This window comes from Ranitomeya imitator, chromosome 8 (assembly GCF_032444005.1).
Source record: "Ranitomeya imitator isolate aRanImi1 chromosome 8, aRanImi1.pri, whole genome shotgun sequence".
Taxonomy (NCBI): Eukaryota; Metazoa; Chordata; class Amphibia; order Anura; family Dendrobatidae; genus Ranitomeya; species Ranitomeya imitator.
This window is the reverse complement of record NC_091289.1, coordinates 204,395,421-204,417,507: the sequence shown is the minus strand read 5'-3', so window position 1 is coordinate 204,417,507 and position 22,087 is coordinate 204,395,421. Positions and strand designations below refer to the sequence as shown.

Genomic DNA, 22,087 nt, shown 5'->3' with positions numbered 1-22,087 from the left:
CTCTGTGGCCTCCCCTCTAACACTCTCGCACCCCTCCAATCTATTCTAAACTCTGCTGCCTGACTAATCCACCTGTCCCCCCGCTATTCCCTGTCCTCTCCCCTCTGTCAATCCCTTCACTGGCTCCCCATTGCCCAGAGACTCCACTACAAAACCCTAACCATGACGTACAAAGCCATCCACAACCTGTCTCCTCCATACATCTGTGACCTCGTCTCCCGGTACTTGCCTACATGCAACCTCCGATCACAAGATCTCCTTCTCTACTCCCCTCTTATCTCCTCTTCCCACAATCGTATACAAGATTTCTCTTGTGCATCACCCCTACTCTGGAACCCTCTACCACAACACATCAGACTCTCGCCTACCATCGAAACCTTCAAAAAGAACCTGAAGACCCACCTCTTCCGACAAGCCTACAACCTGCAGTAACCACCGATCGACCAAACCGCTGCATGACCAGCTCTATCCTCGCCTACTGTATCCTCACCCATCCCTTGTAGATTGTGAGCCTTCGCAGGCAGGGTCCTTTCTCCTCCTGTACCAGTTACGACTTGTATTGTTTAAGATTATTGTACTTGTTATTTTTATTTATACCCCTCCTCACATGTAAAGTGCCATGGAATAAATGGCGCTATAACAATAAATAATATGTCCCTACACACATATATATATATATATATATATATACACACACATACATATACACACACACACATATTTCACCACACCCATCTAGTTCATTTTGTTACTTTTTATTTATTTTTTATTCTTTATTTATTTTTTTTATTTATTTTTCATGATTTTATGTGTTTATTTTGGTAAAATATACACTTTGTATAAATCTTTTTTTGGGTATATACTTTATGCACTTGTCACTCGCATATTTTATATGCAACATATATTAGCATCCTTCTTTATATATACACAGTACATATAATTTGTCAGATGTGATATAATTTCAAGTGACATATTTTAAGTGTATCATCTGAAATATACCACAATGATAACCTATGGTATATTCTCCCTCATGCTGTCATGCCCTGATCCATATGCTTTCATTCACAGGTACGTCTGAACTATCTCCTATCCTGGAATACCCACTGCACCCCTGAATCCCATGTACTTCTCTCCCTCTGTTCTAAGTGGTACTTTGCTTCTTTTTCCCTGCCTTTAATTCCATGTATCATTCTGAAAATTCTCTGACTGCATATTGACATGTCTGTGCTCCTCACACCTAGCCCCATCTTTTGATCTTATCCTGCCTCTGTCTTCATTTTTTGGTAGACAAATGTATTAACTGCAATCTGCTAATTGTCTCCTGCTGTGGACTGTCCTCCACCTCCTTTCCTCCCCTCCCTCTCCTCTCACCTGGCTTCATTTCTTGGTCATTTGAATGGTATAAGTTGCATGGTGTGGGTCAGATCTGACTTCAGTCAGATGTGAGATAATTTCAAGTGACATATTTTAAGTGTATCATCTGAAATAGCCCAGAAATCGGCCAGACGGTAAAACTAAACACTGTCTGCTCAATTTACTTGCCTCTTTTTCTCCCCTGCTCTTTAACCATGCTCACATTTCCCCCACTGTTTTTTCTCCACTAATCCTCAATCTCCTCCATTAACCCCATACCCTTGCACCCACAAACCACATAACTATCTCCCCCTCTCTCTTACCCCCCACCTCACTTCATCTGCAGACCTGCTCTCTAACCTCAGACCTCTACTACCAAAATATAATGTAAGCCAATCACTCTCCTTCACCCACCTGCTTCTTTCTCTGCTTATTCTCACTGCTGGCGACACATCCCCCAATCCTGCCCCCTCCCGCCTCATTCATCACTAATCCTCACCCCTATCCTTCTCACACTATGAGAAACTATCGCAACCCCTCACACTTAAAATCTGTGCCACTGATCCCCACACCCCTGCTTCCTCTCTCTGGGGCACTTTGTAATGCCCGCTCCATATGCAACAAGCTCCATGTGATCCACGATCTCTTTACTTCCCGAAACCTTTCCTTCCTGGCCCTCACTGAGACCTGGCTGATGCCCCCTGACACAGCCTCACCTGCAGCACTGAGCTACGGTGGCCTCCAATTTACCCACACTCCTCGCTCTGGCAACAGACATGGTGGAGGAGTGGGTATCCTTCTTTCTAAAAACTGTTCCTTCAACCCTATCCAACCCCCACCCTCCCTTATCCTCCCTTCTTTCGAGGTTCACTCTGTCCGTATCTACTCTCCCTCCAATCTCCAAATGGCTGTCATATACTGTCCGCCGGGCTCAGCCACTGCCTTCATCGACCAATTCTCCACCTGGCTCCTTCACTTTCTCTCTGCTAACATCCCCACCATCATCATGGGTGACTTTAATATCCCTACTGACACCAGCCAGCCAGCAGCCTCCAAGCTACTGGCCCTCACTTCATCCTTTGGACTCACTCAGTGGTCCTCCACAGCCACCCACACAGACATACACTAGACCTCATCTTCACCCGCCTCTGTTCCTTATCTAATCTCACAACCTCTCCCTTCCCCCTATATGACCACCATCTACTCACCTTCTCATCCTTGTCCTCCTCACCTGCCCCCCATGTCCAGCCATTACCACATCCTCGCAGAAACCTAGACATTCACAGACTCTCAGACTCTCTCCTACCCCTGTCCTCCATATCTTCACTCCACGACACGGACAGCGCCACCGCTTTCTATAACTCCACCCTCACATCAGCCATAGACTCAGTCGCTCCTCTCATGCATGGCACAGTGCGACGAACCAATAGGCAACCTTGGCATAACAAACTCACAAAAAAACTTCGACAAGCATCCAGGGTTGCGGACCGGCGTTGGAAGAAAACACGACTTCACTGCTTTCAAACAAGCTACATTTGACTTCAAATTAGCCCTCAACTCCGCTAAACAGACCTATTTCACTAACCTTGTATCTTCACTATCCTACAACCCAAAACAACTATTCAGCACATGTAACTCTCTCCTCCGCCCACCACTGCCACCTCCAACTCCCCTCATCTCCTCCAAGGACTTTGCCACCTACTTCAAAAACAAGATCGACCAAACAAGGCAAACCTTTACTTGTCCACCACCCCAACCACTCCATTTACCAGACCTCTGCCCTTCCCTAATAACCTCCCTCTCCAACATCACTGAAGGAGAGCTTACTAACCTCTTTTCCAAATCGCACCTCACCACCTGTGCACTTGACCCCATCCCCTCCCACCTGCTCACCACCCTCACTAACATGCTCATTCCAGCGCTAACCCATTTCTTCAACCTATCGTTATCTTCTGGTACCTTCCCCTCGGCCTTCAAACATGCCACCATCACACCCATCCTCAAAAAAACCAACCTTGACCCAACTACTATGCCCAGCTACCGCCCCATATCACTGTTCCCGTTTGCTTCAAAACTCCTTGAGCAGCATGTCCATGCTCAAATTTCCTCCCACCTCTCATCTAACTTTCTCCTTGACAACCTCCAATCTGGCTTCTGCCCCACCACTCCACCGAAACTGCCCTGGCAAAAATTACTAATGACTTACTCACAGCCAAAGCTAACAGACAGTTCTCCATCCTCCTCCTTGACCTGTCCTCTGCTTTCGACACAGTCGATCACTGCCTACTGCTACAGATTCTTTCTTCCCTTGGTATCAAAGACCTTGCCTTGTCCCGGATTGCCTACCTTTCCGACCGCACATTTAGGGTTTCCCACTCTCACACCACCTCCTGATCCTGCCCTCTCTCTGTTGGAGTCCCTCAAGGCTCTGTCCTAGGGCCCCTACTTTTTTCCATCTATACTCTTGGCCTAGGACAACTCATAAAGTCCCACGGCTTCCAGTACCACCTGTATGTGGACGACACTCAGCTCTACCTCTCTGGCCCAGATGTCACCTCTCTGCTGTCCAGAATCCCGAAGTGTCTGTCAGCCGTATCCTCCTTCATCACCTCTCGCTTCCTAAAACTCAATGTAGACCAAACCGAACTCATCATCTTTCCCCCATCTCACGTATTCCCCCTACCTGACCTATCTATTATGGTAAACGGCATCACGCTCTCTCCCGCACCTGAAATCCGCTGCCTCGGGGTAACTTTCGACTCTGCCCTGTCCTTCAAACCGCACATCCAAACTCTTGCCACCTCCTGTTGCCTCCAACTCAAAAATGTTGCCAGAATCCGTTCCTTCCTCAGCCCACAATCTACCAAAACTCTTGTGCATGCCCTCATCATCTCCCGCCTCGACTACTGCAACACCCTCCTCTTTGGCCTCCCCGCTAACTCTCTTGCACCACTCCAGTCTGTCCTCAACTCTGCTGCCCGGCTAATCCACCTCTCTCCTCGCTACTCCCCTTCTTCTCCCCTCTGCAAATTCCTCCACTGGCTCCCAATTCCCCAACGAATCCAGTTCAAACTACTAACACTGATCTACAAAGCCATCCACAACCTGTCCCCTCCCTATATCTCTGAACTAATCTCCCAATATCTTCCCTCACGTAATCTCTGATCCTCCCAAGACCTCCTACTCTCCTCCACACTTATTCGTTCCTCACACAACCGCCTCCAAGATTTCTCCCGAATATCCCCCATCCTCTGGAATTCCATGCCTCAACACGTCCGACTATCGACTACCCTCGGCTCCTTCAGACGGAACCTGAAAACCCATCTCTTCAAGAAAGCCTACAGCCTGCAATAACCATTCTGCCGCCTCGCCATCACCAGAGCCGCTGCCTCGCCCCTACCTTCTGCCTCTTCCCCACTATCCAATAGAATATAAGTCCGCAAGGACAGGGTCCTCTCCTCTCTGTACCAGTCTGTCACTGTAAATTTGTTTACTGTAAACGATATCTATAGCCCTGTATGTAACCCTTCTCATGTACAGCACCATGGAATTAATGGTGCTATATAAATAAATAATAATAATTTATGTTTTGTCACTTTTATGTTCACACATTATATATTTTCTCCATTTATATTTCTCCACTTACACATATTTTATTCTTTTTTGATATCTATTCATATACACTTATTACTTTCATCCCTTCAGAATCTTTATGTTTGATCATTATAGCCACTTGATCTATTATTTTTCTCATTTCCTTCGGTTTACTCTATATCTCAGTCCACATCGCTTTGATTTTCCTTTAACATACATCCATCTATGACGGCTGACCTGTTCTGCACGCATGCGCCGCCTGTGTTTCAGGCGCCGGCGTCTCCATGTTGTCGTGGTGATGGATCACATGCCTGTGCTCGGTCATCGCACCCGACATGACGCTGGTGCTCACGGCTTCCTCCTGGCGGCGCATGCGTCAATTCATAAGCGGTCTGCCCTCATTGGCCTAATCTTCCTTTTTTAAACCCCTCCATCTGACATGGACGCCACTCTCCCTGACAAAGGACTCAATCCGAAATGCACGTCGGGGCGCGTGTCTGCTCATGCCCACACAGGTAACCATCTTTTAGGTCACTAGTTTTCCCTAGTATCCATTGGGGTTTTTGTCCAGTGGCTGCACTAGCAGTATGATTTGTTTCTACTCAGTACTCAGGCTGCTTTGGCGCAATTATGGACAGTTTACAGTCTATGCATCTGAGACATATTGCAGCGTTGCATAACCTTTTCTCAGGCTACTATTTTTTTTTAAGATCTTCTGTCCTCTTGCGCCATTTTTGGACATATATTTGCATTTATCTCTTCTTAGGTTTCACACGTCAGTGGCTCCGGTACGTGAGGCGTCCTCAACAGGGCAGAGCAAAGTACGCCTGCGCCGGAGCCGTGGCTGAAGATCAGAAGAGGACGTCTTGTAATGAAGATGGGAGGCGCCGGAGCGGACCAGAGACGCCCATCCGACCTGACCAGCAGCGGGACCGCCCCGGGTGAGTATAATATAACGTCTTTTTCTCCTTTTTCAGGTAACATCGGGGGCTTATCTACAGCATTACAGAATGCTGCAGATAAGCCCCTGATGCCGGTGGGCTTACCTCACCCGCGATTTTCGGGGTGACAGGTTCCCTTTAAACCATAATCAGGTTCCTCGCATCATGTTCTCATACACTTTATGTAGTTAATAGCCCTCTGTGGCTGTACTGCTACATACTTAGGCAGTTAACTGGTTCATGCAGCTTTACATGAACCCCCGGAGCCTTACACTATGGCCGGTCCGAATAACTAAAGCCATTGTTACCATCCACCTTTCGTGTCTCCCCTTTTCCTCATAGTTTGTAGCTTGCGAGCAGCAGGGCCCTCATTCCTCTTAGTATCCATTTTGAGCAGTGATTATTGTTATACTGTAATGTCTATTGTCTGTACAAATCCCCTCGGTAATTTGTAAAGCGCTGTGGAATATGTTGGCGCTATATAAAATTATTATTACACAGGAGCTCCCCATAGTTCGGACTGCAGACAGAATCTTATCATGCATCTCTGTATACAGGGAGCTCCCCCTAGTGGTGACTGCAGACAGGATCTTATCATGTATCTCTATATACAGGGAGCTCCCCCTAGTGGTGGCTGCAGACAGAATCTTATCATGTATCTCTGTATACAGGGAGCTCCCCCTAGTGGTGACTGCAGACAGGATCTTATCATGTATCTCTGTATACAGGGAGCTCCCCCTAGTGGTGGCTGCAGACAGGATCTTATCATGTATCTCTGTATACAGGGAGCTCCCCCTAGTGGTGGCTGCAGACAGAATCTTATCATGTATCTCTGTATACAGGCTGCTCCTCATAGTGGTGGCTGCAGACAGGATCTTACCATGTATCTCTGTATACAGGGAGCTCCCCCTAGTGGTGACTGCAGACAGGATCTTATCATGTATCTCTGTATACAGGGAGCTCCCCCTAGTGGTGGCTGCAGACAGGATCTTATCATGTATCTCTGTATACAGGGAGCTCCCCCTAGTGGAGGCTGCAGAGAGGATCTAATGTATCTTTGTATACAGGGAGCTCCCCCTAGTGGAGGCTGCAGAGAGGATCTAATGTATCTTTGTATACAGGGAGCTCCCCCTAGTGGAGGCTGCAGAGAGGATCTAATGTATCTTTGTATACAGGGAGCTCCACCTAGTGGAGACTGCAGAGAGGATCTAATGTATCTTTGTATACAGGGAGCTCCCCCTAGTGGAGGCTGCAGAGAGGATCTAATGTATCTTTGTATACAGGGAGCTCCCCCTAGTGGAGGCTGCAGAGAGGATCTAATGTATCTTTGTATACAGGGAGCCTCGCTCCTCCTGTGACCGCAGTAGACAAAATCTTATGTGCAGAATGTTGAACCCAATGTAAGGAAAGAAAGCTAGCGTACACAGCTTTTGTCTCATTCATGCTCTTGCATCTCTTCGTTAATATAAACAGTTTTATTAGAGCAACGTACAACTTTGGAGTTTATCACATGGTCTGACAGTTTCCAAGTTTCTTCCTCCCTTGTTGGAGCGGAGCTGACATCTAGTAGAGTCCTTGGTATTTACGCTCTGGTTACAGCTTTGTATGGAAGACCTTCCTATCAAAATTTATCATGTAAAGTGCACTTATCAGAGGTAAGAATCGCTGCATAATTTACCAGTATGAATACTACACATCGCACTGTTCAGCAGTAGGGCCTTCACATTTTACACCATCTCAGGACACAAGTGTCACAAAAGAAGAATAAAGAGAAAACTGCGCCCAAATCTGAGTAATCTGCAGCACCGGAAATTGGCCCTAATATCATGAGTGTCAAATGTAGCTGAAAATTAACCCTATAATTGCTGCAGGATTTTTAGAAGCCAGGGACAGTAACATTATCCGCAGTTATTCATCTCTAGACTGTGTTCAATCGATCGCCACTGATCCCGTGCCGAGGTCCCAGCAGACATTGCGACTCAGTGCAAGAGCAGAGTCCTTATCACTATGTGACGTGAGAAGGGTAAAGTGCAAGACGAGTTTAAGGCAAGTCCATGTGAACTACAAATGATAAAACGTCTGCGTTCCTATTGCTGTGGAAGCTGACTCAAGCGCTGAGTGCTGCCGGTGAGTGCGGGTACACAGGCTGGTCCTACACTCAGTCTAACATTGCACAAGCCAGCGCATTCAGTTCTGTCAGTGCGAAACGATTGTCTCCATTGCGATCATACGCCTTCAAAAACGGACAATGCAGTAGACCCCAACTGAGTGAGAGCGGGAGATCATGGAAGGAAAATTGTCACATAGATTCAATGGGCAGATTTTGTAAAGATCTCAATATTTGGAGAGCTAAAAGACAGCAGTCATTAGGATTAACAACTGACCCATTTCACAATGTATCCAGGAGAGGGGGCAGCCTAATCTGACACCAATGGCCCCAGGAGGGAACATCAAAATTGCTACTGCCAGGGAGAAGAGATATAAGCTGCCATCAGGATTCAGAACATAGTGGAACCTTCAGTCTCAGTGAAGAGGCATACCCTTGCCTTGTACTGTAGAAATTCCCTGTAACATTAAGTCACGTCGCTGTCGTCGTCTTGTTCTTGGATTCTTCTTCTCCTGTGGTGGAGATGTCACTGCATCATCTGTAGAAAACAACAAGAAACACATTGACTTATCGCCTCAAGATGGATTACAGCAGTGGCTTCTGCCCACGCACCACCTATGGCTTGTAATACTTTGCAACATTTCTTCCTCAAATTTTAGCATAATTTGGTGCATACGGTTTTATTTTAAAACACCAATCATTTTTCAAGCTCCAGTCTGAAACCCATAACCTATGGGCCAAAAACGAGATGTGGCACTACACGCAGAACCATTGGCCAGCATTTCCTTCCCCACGAGGTACAACATTAACTTCAATCATGCCCGTCACAGCTGCTGCATGTCTCAGGCCGGAGGAACACGCTGGTGGTGCAGTGGGGATGTTTTTTGCCCTTTAGGTTTCACATATTCATGTGACACCCAACAAAGCGCAGAGAAAGTGTGAAAATTGGTAATCTTCCAAAGGATGTAATGAAGTGAGACCACCACCATGTACAACAAATGGCATCCAGCCAGCATGGCAGATTCTTTGGCAATTACTTTAGTAGAAGTGTTGTAACCATGATCATAGTACAGAAGCATAAGAGCGTCTCCATGCTCAGACTGCAGCCTCACATCAGCTGATGAAGGAGCACATGTTGTATAGAATGGACACGTCTGCTCCTCCAGTACAGACTATTCGTGAGGAAGTCGGCAAAAACCTGTAAAGTCTCGGATGCATCTTGTAAAATAAAGTAGCTGCACGCTCTTATTTCAATGTTCTTGTCCGTATACAGCGTGCATGCTATGGCCCATTGCTTCAAATGTTTTTCAGAACTGCATAAACTGTCAAATCAGCCATTTGCTCACTGGTTGGATGGCAAGTGGCGTGGATTTATTATTAGCTGCTGTAAAGAGGCCATAAAGTCATGTGTCCAGCATCGTAGCCATTATGCATGAGAGCTGGTGACGAGACGCGTGCACACAGTCAATGACAATGGTCACAGCGCTTCTTTAATTAATCATCAGTTGATTTTCAATTAAAGTGGCTCTTCAGTGGGTCAGGAATTTGGGGGCCTGGATTGATGACAGCCACTCATTACCCAGATCGTGCTCCAGGAGCTCATATAGGCATGGTTTACCCAAACTCTACCCCTCGGAGCAGTCCAAACCGGGAAGCTGCAGCTTTCACTAGAAGCTCAGACTAGAAATCAGGGTCTGAATTGTCTTTTGTGGTTTACACTCCATGTCACTAACCTGCCTTCATCTTGTCGCTGTCTGGGGCATTAGTCAGCACATGGATGAGCTGCAGCTGCTCTTGGATGTCAGAAACATCTTCATGCTTTGGGCTCTTAGAAGACAACAATCAGTAATGTAGGGATAAGAAACCTCAACAGAGCACAAGAAAAGATAGTGAAGCATTACATAAAGAGGAATGGAGACAGCAGCTGGGGAGGAAGAGCAGGAGATGGAAAGAAGCATGGATGACAACAAAGTCTGGAAAAATGAGGGGATGGCAGGGAAGAGTCTTAAGAAAGAACTGTGGTGAAAGCATGGTGTGTTTGTGTGTGTAGGGGAAAGAATCTCAGAATGGGTCAGGTAGGAGACTGCAGGAAGCACTGGGGGGGGGAAATCAGGGAGTATTCTGGAGAAAGCATGTGGGGGAGGAGGGAGGAGTCTGGAGAAAGCATGTGGGGGAGGAGCGAGGAGTCTGGAGAAAGCATGTGGGGGAGGAGGGAGGAGTCTGGAGAAAGCATGTGGGGGAGGAGCGAGGAGTCTGGAGAAAGCATGTGGGGGAGGAGGGAGGAGCCTGGAGAACGCATGTGGGGGAGGAGGGAGGAGCCTGGAGAAAGCATGTGGGGGAGGAGGGAGGAGTCTGGAGAAAGCATGTGGGGGAGGAGGGAGGAGTCTGGAGAAAGCATGTGGGGAGGGGGGAGGAGTCTGGAGAAAGCATGTGGAGGAGGAGGAAGGAGTCTGAAGAAAGCATTTGGGGGAGCAGGGAGGAAGGAGGAGGAGCATGTGGGGGAGGAGGGAGGAGAAAGCATGTGGGGGAGGAGGGAGGAGAAAGCATGTGGGGGAGGAGGGAGGAGAAAGCATGTGGGGGAGGAGGGAGGAGTCTGGAGAAAGCATGTGGGGGAGGAGGGAGGAGTCTGGAGAAAGCATGTGGGGGAGGAGCGAGGAGTCTGGAGAAAGCATGTGGGGGAGGAGGGAGGAGTCTGGAGAAAGCATGTGGGGGAGGAGGGAGGAGTCTGGAGAAAGCATGTGGGGGAGGAGGGAGGAGTCTGGAGAAAGCATGTGGGGGAGGAGGGAGGAGTCTGGAGAAAGCATGTGGGGGAGGAGCGAGGAGTCTGGAGAAAGCATGTGGGGGAGGAGGGAGGAGCCTGGAGAAAGCATGTGGGGGAGGAGGGAGGAGCCTGGAGAAAGCATGTGGGGGAGGAGGGAGGAGTCTGGAGAAAGCATGTGGGGGAGGAGGGAGGAGTCTGGAGAAAGCATGTGGGGAGGGGGGAGGAGTCTGGAGAAAGCATGTGGGGGAGGAGGAAGGAGTCTGAAGAAAGCATTTGGGGGAGCAGGGAGGAAGGAGGAGGAGCATGTGGGGGAGGAGGGAGGAGAAAGCATGTGGGGGAGGAGGGAGGAGAAAGCATGTGGGGGAGGAGTCTGGAGAAAGCATGTGGGGGAGGAGGGAGGAGTCTGGAGAAAGCATGTGGGGGAGGAGGGAGGAGTCTGGAGAAAGCATGTGGGGGAGGAGGGGTGAGTCTGGAGAAAGCATGTGGGGGAGGAGGGAGGAGTCTGGAGAAAGCATGTGGGGAAGGAGGGAGGAGTCTGGAGAAAGCATGTGGGGGAGGAGGGAGGAGTCTGGAGAAAGCATGTGGGGGAGGAGGGAGGAGTCTGGAGAAAGCATGTGGGGGAGGAGGGAGGAGTCTGGAGAAAGCATGTGGGGGAGGAGGGAGGAGTCTGGAGAAAGCATGTGGGGGAGGAGGGAGGAGTCTGGAGAAAGCATGTGGGGGAGGAGGGAGGAGTCTGGAGAAAGCATGTGGGGGAGGAGGGAGGAGTCTGGAGAAAGCATGTGGGGGAGGAGGGAGGAGTCTGGAGAAAGCATGTGGGGAAGGAGGGAGGAGTCTGGAGAAAGCATGTGGGGGAGGAGGGAGGAGTCTGGAGAAAGCATGTGGGGGGAGGGAGGAGTCTGGAGAAAGCATGTGGGGGAGGAGGGAGGAGTCTGGAGAAAGCATGTGGGGAGGAGGCAAAAGTCTGGAGAAAGCATGTGGGGGGAGGAGGGAAGAGTCTGGAAAAAGCATGTGGGGGAGGAATCGGGAGAAAGCATTTGGGGAGGAGTCTGGAGAAAGCATGTGGGGGAGGAGGGAGGAGAAAGCATGTGGGGGAGGAGGGAAGAGTCTGGAGAAAGCATGTGGGGAAGGAGGGAGGAGTCTGCAGAAAGCATGTGGGGGAGGAGGGAAGAGTGGAGAAAGCATGTAGGGGAGGAGGCAAAAGTCTGGAGAAAGCCTGTGGGGGGAGGAGGGAAGTCTGGAGAAAGCATGTGGGGGAGGAGGGAAGAGTCTGGAAAAAGCATGTGGGGAGAAGTCGGGAGAAAGCATGTGGGGGAGGAGGGAGGAGTCTGGAGAAAGCATGTGGGGGAGGAGTCTGGAGAAAGCATGTGGGGGAGGAGGGAGGAGTCTGGAGAAAGCATGTGGGGGAGGAGGGAGGAGTCTGGAGAAAGCATGTGGGGGAGGAGGGAAGAGTCGGGAGAAAGCATGTGGGGGAGGAGGGAGGAGTCTGGAGAAAGCATGTGGGGGAGGAGGGAGGAGTCTGGAGAAAGCATGTGGGGAAGGAGGGAGGAGTCTGGAGAAAGCATGTGGGGGAGGAGGGAGGAGTCTGGAGAAAGCATGTGGGGGGAGGGAGGAGTCTGGAGAAAGCATGTGGGGGAGGAGGGAGGAGTCTGGAGAAAGCATGTGGGGAGGAGGCAAAAGTCTGGAGAAAGCATGTGGGGGGAGGAGGGAAGAGTCTGGAAAAAGCATGTGGGGGAGGAATCGGGAGAAAGCATTTGGGGAGGAGTCTGGAGAAAGCATGTGGGGGAGGAGGGAGGAGAAAGCATGTGGGGGAGGAGGGAAGAGTCTGGAGAAAGCATGTGGGGAAGGAGGGAGGAGTCTGCAGAAAGCATGTGGGGGAGGAGGGAAGAGTGGAGAAAGCATGTAGGGGAGGAGGCAAAAGTCTGGAGAAAGCCTGTGGGGGGAGGAGGGAAGTCTGGAGAAAGCATGTGGGGGAGGAGGGAAGAGTCTGGAAAAAGCATGTGGGGAGAAGTCGGGAGAAAGCATGTGGGGGAGGAGGGAGGAGTCTGGAGAAAGCATGTGGGGGAGGAGTCTGGAGAAAGCATGTGGGGGAGGAGGGAGGAGTCTGGAGAAAGCATGTGGGGGAGGAGGGAAGAGTCGGGAGAAAGCATGTGGGGGAGGAGGGAGGAGTCGGGAGAAAGCATGTGAGGGAGGAGTCTGGAGAAAGCATGTGGGGGAGGAGGGAGGAGTCTGGAGAAAGCATGTGGGGGAGGAGGGAGGAGTCTGGAGAAAGCATGTGGGGGAGGAGGGAGGAGTCTGGAGAAAGCATGTGGGGGAGGAGGGAGGAGTCTGGAGAAAGCATGTGGGGGAGGAGGGAGGAGTCTGGAGAAAGCATGTGGGGAAGGAGGGAGGAGTCTGGAGAAAGCATGTGGGGGAGGAGGGAGGAGTCTGGAGAAAGCATGTGGGGGGAGGGAGGAGTCTGGAGAAAGCATGTGGGGGAGGAGGGAGGAGTCTGGAGAAAGCATGTGGGGAGGAGGCAAAAGTCTGGAGAAAGCATGTGGGGAGGAGGCAAAAGTCTGGAGAAAGCATGTGGGGGGAGGAGGGAAGAGTCTGGAAAAAGCATGTGGGGGAGGAATCGGGAGAAAGCATTTGGGGAGGAGTCTGGAGAAAGCATGTGGGGGAGGAGGGAGGAGAAAGCATGTGGGGGAGGAGGGAAGAGTCTGGAGAAAGCATGTGGGGAAGGAGGGAGGAGTCTGCAGAAAGCATGTGGGGGAGGAGGGAAGAGTGGAGAAAGCATGTAGGGGAGGAGGCAAAAGTCTGGAGAAAGCCTGTGGGGGGAGGAGGGAAGTCTGGAGAAAGCATGTGGGGGAGGAGGGAAGAGTCTGGAAAAAGCATGTGGGGAGAAGTCGGGAGAAAGCATGTGGGGGAGGAGGGAGGAGTCTGTAGAAAGCATGTGGGGGAGGAGGGAAGAGTCGGGAGAAAGCATGTGGGGGAAGAGGGAGGAGTCTGGAGAAAGCATGTGGGGGAGGAGGGAAGAGTCTGGAGAAAGCATGTGGGGGAGGAGGGAAGAGTCTGGAGAAAGCATGTGGGGGAGGAGGGAAGAGTCTGGAGAAAGCATGTGGGGGAGGAGGGAAGAGTCTGGAGAAAGCATGTGGGGGAGGAGTCTGGAGAAAGCATGTGGGGGAGGAGGGAGGAGTCTGGAGAAAGCATGTGGGGGAGGAGGGAAGAGTCGGGAGAAAGCATGTGGGGGAGGAGGGAGGAGTCTGGAGAAAGCATGTGGGGGAGGAGGGAGGAGTCTGGAGAAAGCATGTGGGGGAGGAGGGAGGAGTCTGGAGAAAGCATGTGGGGGAGGAGGGAGGAGTCTGGAGAAAGCATGTGGGGGGAGGGAGGAGTCTGGAGAAAGCATGTGGGGGAGGAGGGAGGAGTCTGGAGAAAGCATGTGGGGAGGAGGCAAAAGTCTGGAGAAAGCATGTGGGGGGAGGAGGGAAGAGTCTGGAAAAAGCATGTGGGGGAGGAATCGGGAGAAAGCATTTGGGGAGGAGTCTGGAGAAAGCATGTGGGAGAGGAGGGAGGAGAAAGCATGTGGGGGAGGAGGGAAGAGTCTTGAGAAAGCATGTGGGGAAGGAGGGAGGAGTCTGCAGAAAGCATGTGGGGGAGGAGGGAAGAGTGGAGAAAGCATGTAGGGGAGGAGGCAAAAGTCTGGAGAAAGCCTGTGGGGGGAGGAGGGAAGTCTGGAGAAAGCATGTGGGGGAGGAGGGAAGAGTCTGGAAAAAGCATGTGGGGAGAAGTCGGGAGAAAGCATGTGGGGGAGGAGGGAGGAGTCTGTAGAAAGCATGTGGGGGAGGAGGGAGGAGTCTGGAGAAAGCATGTGGGGGAGGAGGGAGGAGTCTGGAGAAAGCATGTGGGGGAGGAGGGAGGAGTCTGGAGAAAGCATGTGGGGGAGGAGCGAGGAGTCTGGAGAAAGCATGTGGGGGAGGAGGGAGGAGCCTGGAGAAAGCATGTGGGGGAGGAGGGAGGAGCCTGGAGAAAGCATGTGGGGGAGGAGGGAGGAGTCTGGAGAAAGCATGTGGGGGAGGAGGGAGGAGTCTGGAGAAAGCATGTGGGGAGGGGGGAGGAGTCTGGAGAAAGCATGTGGGGGAGGAGGAAGGAGTCTGAAGAAAGCATTTGGGGGAGCAGGGAGGAAGGAGGAGGAGCATGTGGGGGAGGAGGGAGGAGAAAGCATGTGGGGGAGGAGGGAGGAGAAAGCATGTGGGGGAGGAGTCTGGAGAAAGCATGTGGGGGAGGAGGGAGGAGTCTGGAGAAAGCATGTGGGGGAGGAGGGAGGAGTCTGGAGAAAGCATGTGGGGGAGGAGGGGTGAGTCTGGAGAAAGCATGTGGGGGAGGAGGGAGGAGTCTGGAGAAAGCATGTGGGGAAGGAGGGAGGAGTCTGGAGAAAGCATGTGGGGGAGGAGGGAGGAGTCTGGAGAAAGCATGTGGGGGAGGAGGGAGGAGTCTGGAGAAAGCATGTGGGGGAGGAGGGAGGAGTCTGGAGAAAGCATGTGGGGGAGGAGGGAGGAGTCTGGAGAAAGCATGTGGGGGAGGAGGGAGGAGTCTGGAGAAAGCATGTGGGGGAGGAGGGAGGAGTCTGGAGAAAGCATGTGGGGGAGGAGGGAGGAGTCTGGAGAAAGCATGTGGGGAAGGAGGGAGGAGTCTGGAGAAAGCATGTGGGGGAGGAGGGAGGAGTCTGGAGAAAGCATGTGGGGGGAGGGAGGAGTCTGGAGAAAGCATGTGGGGGAGGAGGGAGGAGTCTGGAGAAAGCATGTGGGGAGGAGGCAAAAGTCTGGAGAAAGCATGTGGGGGGAGGAGGGAAGAGTCTGGAAAAAGCATGTGGGGGAGGAATCGGGAGAAAGCATTTGGGGAGGAGTCTGGAGAAAGCATGTGGGGGAGGAGGGAGGAGAAAGCATGTGGGGGAGGAGGGAAGAGTCTGGAGAAAGCATGTGGGGAAGGAGGGAGGAGTCTGCAGAAAGCATGTGGGGGAGGAGGGAAGAGTGGAGAAAGCATGTAGGGGAGGAGGCAAAAGTCTGGAGAAAGCCTGTGGGGGGAGGAGGGAAGTCTGGAGAAAGTATGTGGGGGAGGAGGGAAGAGTCTGGAAAAAGCATGTGGGGAGAAGTCGGGAGAAAGCATGTGGGGGAGGAGGGAGGAGTCTGGAGAAAGCATGTGGGGGAGGAGTCTGGAGAAAGCATGTGGGGGAGGAGGGAGGAGTCTGGAGAAAGCATGTGGGGGAGGAGGGAGGAGTCTGGAGAAAGCATGTGGGGGAGGAGGGAAGAGTCGGGAGAAAGCAGGTGGGGGAGGAGGGAGGAGTCTGGAGAAAGCATGTGGGGGAGGAGGGAGGAGTCTGGAGAAAGCATGTGGGGAAGGAGGGAGGAGTCTGGAGAAAGCATGTGGGGGAGGAGGGAGGAGTCTGGAGAAAGCATGTGGGGGGAGGGAGGAGTCTGGAGAAAGCATGTGGGGGAGGAGGGAGGAGTCTGGAGAAAGCATGTGGGGAGGAGGCAAAAGTCTGGAGAAAGCATGTGGGGGGAGGAGGGAAGAGTCTGGAAAAAGCATGTGGGGGAGGAATCGGGAGAAAGCATTTGGGGAGGAGTCTGGAGAAAGCATGTGGGGGAGGAGGGAGGAGAAAGCATGTGGGGGAGGAGGGAAGAGTCTGGAGAAAGCATGTGGGGAAGGAGGGAGGAGTCTGCAGAAAGCATGTGGGGGAGGAGGGAAGAGTGGAGAAAGCATGTAGGGGAGGAGGCAAAAGTCTGGAGAAAGCCTGTGGGGGGAGGAGGGAAGTCTGGAGAAAGCATGTGGGGGAGGAGGGAAGAGTCTGGAAAAAGCATGTGGGGAGAAGTCGGGAGAAAGCATGTGGGGGAGGAGGGAGGAGTCTGGAGAAAGCATGTGGGGGAGGAGTCTGGAGAAAGCATGTGGGGGAGGAGGGAGGAGTCTGGAGAAAGCATGTGGGGGAGGAGGGAAGAGTCGGGAGAAAGCATGTGGGGGAGGAGGGAGGAGTCGGGAGAAAGCATGTGGGGGAGGAGGGAGGAGTCTGGAGAAAGCATGTGGGGGAGGAGGGAGGAGTCTGGAGAAAGCATGTGGGGGAGGAGGGAGGAGTCTGGAGAAAGCATGTGGGGGAGGAGGGAGGAGTCTGGAGAAAGCATGTGGGGGAGGAGGGAGGAGTCTGGAGAAAGCATGTGGGGGAGGAGGGAGGAGTCTGGAGAAAGCATGTGGGGAAGGAGGGAGGAGTCTGGAGAAAGCATGTGGGGGAGGAGGGAGGAGTCTGGAGAAAGCATGTGGGGGGAGGGAGGAGTCTGGAGAAAGCATGTGGGGGAGGAGGGAGGAGTCTGGAGAAAGCATGTGGGGAGGAGGCAAAAGTCTGGAGAAAGCATGTGGGGGGAGGAGGGAAGAGTCTGGAAAAAGCATGTGGGGGAGGAATCGGGAGAAAGCATTTGGGGAGGAGTCTGGAGAAAGCATGTGGGGGAGGAGGGAGGAGAAAGCATGTGGGGGAGGAGGGAAGAGTCTGGAGAAAGCATGTGGGGAAGGAGGGAGGAGTCTGCAGAAAGCATGTGGGGGAGGAGGGAAGAGTGGAGAAAGCATGTAGGGGAGGAGGCAAAAGTCTGGAGAAAGCCTGTGGGGGGAGGAGGGAAGTCTGGAGAAAGCATGTGGGGGAGGAGGGAAGAGTCTGGAAAAAGCATGTGGGGAGAAGTCGGGAGAAAGCATGTGGGGGAGGAGGGAGGAGTCTGTAGAAAGCATGTGGGGGAGGAGGGAAGAGTCGGGAGAAAGCATGTGGGGGAAGAGGGAGGAGTCTGGAGAAAGCATGTGGGGGAGGAGGGAAGAGTCTGGAGAAAGCATGTGGGGGAGGAGGGAAGAGTCTGGAGAAAGCATGTGGGGGAGGAGGGAAGAGTCTGGAGAAAGCATGTGGGGGAGGAGGGAAGAGTCTGGAGAAAGCATGTGGGGGAGGAGTCTGGAGAAAGCATGTGGGGGAGGAGGGAGGAGTCTGGAGAAAGCATGTGGGGGAGGAGGGAAGAGTCGGGAGAAAGCATGTGGGGGAGGAGGGAGGAGTCTGGAGAAAGCATGTGGGGGAGGAGGGAGGAGTCTGGAGAAAGCATGTGGGGGAGGAGGGAGGAGTCTGGAGAAAGCATGTGGGGGAGGAGGGAGGAGTCTGGAGAAAGCATGTGGGGGGAGGGAGGAGTCTGGAGAAAGCATGTGGGGGAGGAGGGAGGAGTCTGGAGAAAGCATGTGGGGAGGAGGCAAAAGTCTGGAGAAAGCATGTGGGGGGAGGAGGGAAGAGTCTGGAAAAAGCATGTGGGGGAGGAATCGGGAGAAAGCATTTGGGGAGGAGTCTGGAGAAAGCATGTGGGAGAGGAGGGAGGAGAAAGCATGTGGGGGAGGAGGGAAGAGTCTTGAGAAAGCATGTGGGGAAGGAGGGAGGAGTCTGCAGAAAGCATGTGGGGGAGGAGGGAAGAGTGGAGAAAGCATGTAGGGGAGGAGGCAAAAGTCTGGAGAAAGCCTGTGGGGGGAGGAGGGAAGTCTGGAGAAAGCATGTGGGGGAGGAGGGAAGAGTCTGGAAAAAGCATGTGGGGAGAAGTCGGGAGAAAGCATGTGGGGGAGGAGGGAGGAGTCTGTAGAAAGCATGTGGGGGAGGAGGGAAGAGTCGGGAGAAAGCATGTGGGGGAAGAGGGAGGAGTCTGGAGAAAGCATGTGGGGGAGGAGGGAAGAGTCTGGAGAAAGCATGTGGGGGAGGAGGGAAGAGTCTGGAGAAAGAATGGGGGAGGAGTCTGGAGAAAGCATGTGGGGGAGGAGGGAGGAGTCTGGAGAAAGCATGTGGGGGAGGAGGGAAGAGTCGGGAGAAAGCATGTGGGGGAAGAGGGAGGAGTCTGGAGAAAGCATGTGGGGAGGAGGGAAGAGTCTGGAGAAAGCATGTGGGGGAGGAGGGAAGAGTCTGGAGAAAGCATGTGGGGGAGGAGTCTGGAGAAAGCATGTGGGGGAGGAGTCTGGAGAAAGCATCTGGGGGAGCAGGGAGGAATCTGGAGAAAGCATGTGGAGGAGTATGAAGTTACCATCTAGGGGGAGCAGGGAAGAATGGAGTGTGAAGGCAGCACCTGGGGGGAGCAGTGTGGAGTCTGAAAGTATCTGTAAGGAGGGGGTTGAGTAGGGAAAGCAATCTCAGAAAACAGAAGCCATCATATATTTATATTCCACTTCTGATTCACTGGATTACCCACATGTCCAAGACGCACCTCTTCTCATTCTCACAGTCATGTCTAGTGAGTTGAATGATACCCCTTAATCCGCACCCCTCCAATCTATTCTAATCTCTGCTGCCCGACTAAACCACCTGTCCCCGCTATTCCCCGGCCTCTCCTCTCGTCAATCCCTGCAATGGCTCCCCATTACCCAAATACTTAAGTTCAAAACCCTAACCATGACATACAAAGCCATCCACAACCTGTGTCCTCCCATACATCTGTGACCTCGTCTTCCGGTACTTACCTGCACGCAACCTCTGATCCTCACAAGATCTCCTTCTCTACTCCCCTCTTCCCACAATCGCATTCAAGATTTCTCCAGCACATCCCTCTACTCTGGAACGCTCTACCAACATATCAGACTTTCGCCTATTATGGAAACCTTCAAAAGGAACCTGAAGACCCACCTCTCCCGACAAGCCTACAAACAGCAGTAACCACCGATCGACCAAATCGCTGCACGACTAGCTCTACCCTCGCCTACTGTATCCTCGCCCATCCCTTGTAGATTCTGAGCCCTCACAGGCAGGGTACCCCTCCTCACATGTAGGGCGCCATGGAATAAATGGTGCTATAATAAATAATAATCCTACTCCTAGATTACCAATATGCCGTAAATCAACAAACTAGGGCAATACCCTCCATAAAAGAGGGGGTCCAGAAGAAGCTGCAAGAGTGCACAGCTATCAGGCTACATTTTCCCCACCCAGCGCCGTTTGTGCTCGAAACGCATCCAGCGACTACATGGTAGCTTCCATCGAAATGATGTAATTTTTCGCTAGTCAGCAGTTTTCCAAATTTTAATATGTTTCAATACATTTTTGATACTTTTTATTCCTGGAGCTGGATTTTTCTTTCCATGTGCACACAACTATCAGGCTACATTTTCCCCACCCAGCGCCTACAATGCATTAGCACGAGAGCCTAGTAATACAGGGTCTGGCAAACAGAAGCACCCAGGGTTACATATAGGAGCAATTAGAAGCCATCACAGAAGGGATTTTGTTTTGCATTTTTTCGCAGTGAGCCAGCCAATGTAAGAGGAACATGTTGGCTTCAAACCCCAGAGGGATTGTGTATCCCTGTATTCCATTGTAACCCTGTTGCAGAACTTTAATAATTCACAGCATGATTGTAAGTCATTCCAACGGTAGGCGTGCACTTGGCTCTTACCTCGGAGGCATCCGCTTGGCTTGCGTTACTTGAATATGTTGAATTTTCCACCTAGAAACAAGGATAATTTGCTGAGCCTGTAGCTACCAAACCAAAAACATTGGCCACTGGATCAGACACTCACCATACCACCCTCCTTATAATGCAGACGACTGCTGTCTAGGGCAGCCAGTCTCTGGCTTAGGTTAGCCATGGTGAAGTCCATGTGGAGGAGCCGCTGGTCATTCTGCTTCACATACATCAGCAAAGTGCTGTTCAGACTCTCCAAGGAGTCCTGAACCTGCATGCATAAAATAGGAAGCAATCATAATCCCACCCCAGACACCACACCACCCAGGACAGAGAAGGTGAGTGATAGCGATCCTACCTGAAGAACACTACTTATGGCTGTAGCTGAGGGCTCAGATGTGACCTGCAAAAGATGACCATGAAGGTGAACAAGCATTCCTCCCCAAATGGAGGGTGTTGTGGAGAGAGGCAATCTACTGGTGGCCACTCACATCACTCTGAAGAGCCTCTACTTTCTTCTTCTGTTCCTCCGCTGCTATCTGTAATGTCTCCACATCATGATGGACACTGGTCAGCGTACTGCCCAAAGTAGCCACACTCTGTAGTAGAAGAAAAGCAGGCATTGCATACTCTATGCAAACAATACAGTTGGGTACGGAAAATATTCAGACCCCTATACATTTTTCACTCTTTCATTGCAGCCATTTGGTAAACTCAAAAAAGTACATTTTTTTCCTCATTAATGCACACTCTGCACCCCATCTTGACTGGAAAAAAAAATGTCGAATTTTTTGCAAATTTAATTAAGAAAAACCGAAGTATCACATGGTCATAAGTCTTCAGACCCTTTCCTCAGACTCTCATATATAAGTCCCATGCCGTCCATTTCCTTGTGATCGTCCTTGAGATGGTTCTACTCCTTCATTGGAGTCCAGCTGTGGTTAATTAAACTTATAGTTAAAAAGAAAAAAAAAAAAAGGTGGTCAATTTAAGTAGCGCTATGGCTGTAGAGCACACTGCACTAGATTAGTAGCGCTATGGCTGTAGAGCACACTGCACTAGATTAGTAGCGCTATGGCTGTAGAGCACACTGCACTAGAGTAGTAGCGCTATGGCTGTAGAGCACACTGCACTAGATTAGTAGCGCTATGGCTGTAGAGCACACTGCACTAGATTAGTAGCGCTATGGCTGTAGAGCACACTGCACTAGATTAGTAGCGCTATGGCTGTAGAGCACACTGCACTAGATTAGTAGCGCTATGGCTGTAGAGCACACTGCACTAGATTAGTAGCGCTATGGCTGTAGAGCACACTGCACTAGATTAGTAGCGCTATGGCTGTAGAGCACACTGCACTAGATTAGTAGCGCTATGGTTATAGAGCACACTGCACTAGAGTAGTAGCGCTATGGCTGTAGAGCACACTGCACTAGATTAGTAGCGCTATGGCTGTAGAGCACACTGCACTAGATTAGTAGCGCTATGGCTGTAGAGCACACTGCACTAGATTAGTAGCGCTATGGCTGTAGAGCACACTGCACTAGATTAGTAGCGCTATGGCTGTAGAGCACACTGCACTAGATTAGTAGCGCTATGGCTGTAGAGCACACTGCACTAGATTAGTAGCGCTATGGCTATAGAGCACACTGCACTAGAGTAGTAGCGCTATGGCTGTAGAGCACACTGCACTAGATTAGTAGCGCTATGGCTGTAGAGCACACTGCACTAGAGTAGTAGCGCTATGGCTGTAGAGCACACTGCACTAGATTAGTGGTAAACAAACCTTTTATTGAACCACTACACGTTTCGGCAGCGGACTGCTACCTTCCTCCGGTGGATTTACAGACAGCGTAGGAAGTAATACATTAAATAGGGGTAGTGACCAATAAGATGGAAGCATTCAATGAGGTCGATTA

General features: G+C 51.3%; 1 protein-coding gene across 2 annotated transcripts in view; it reads right to left on the bottom strand.

Moving 5' to 3' along the window:
- Window positions 1–7,348: 7,348 nt before the first annotated feature.
- The window catches only part of EFCAB14 (EF-hand calcium binding domain 14), a 69,680-nt gene continuing 54,941 nt past the window's right edge, over window positions 7,349–22,087 (bottom strand). Inside the window, exons 5-10 of one of the 2 annotated variants that reach the window (XM_069735887.1) lie at window positions 20,664–20,771; window positions 20,531–20,575; window positions 20,288–20,443; window positions 20,164–20,214; window positions 9,729–9,822; window positions 7,349–8,533 (exon numbers count right to left, since the gene is read on the bottom strand). In XM_069735887.1, the coding sequence (XP_069591988.1) occupies window positions 8,412–8,533; window positions 9,729–9,822; window positions 20,164–20,214; window positions 20,288–20,443; window positions 20,531–20,575; window positions 20,664–20,771 (576 nt within the window). In that variant the 3' untranslated portion in view covers window positions 7,349–8,411. The remainder of the gene's footprint in view (window positions 8,534–9,728; window positions 9,823–20,163; window positions 20,215–20,287; window positions 20,444–20,530; window positions 20,576–20,663; window positions 20,772–22,087) is intronic. The other variant, XM_069735888.1, reaches the window with a different exon arrangement.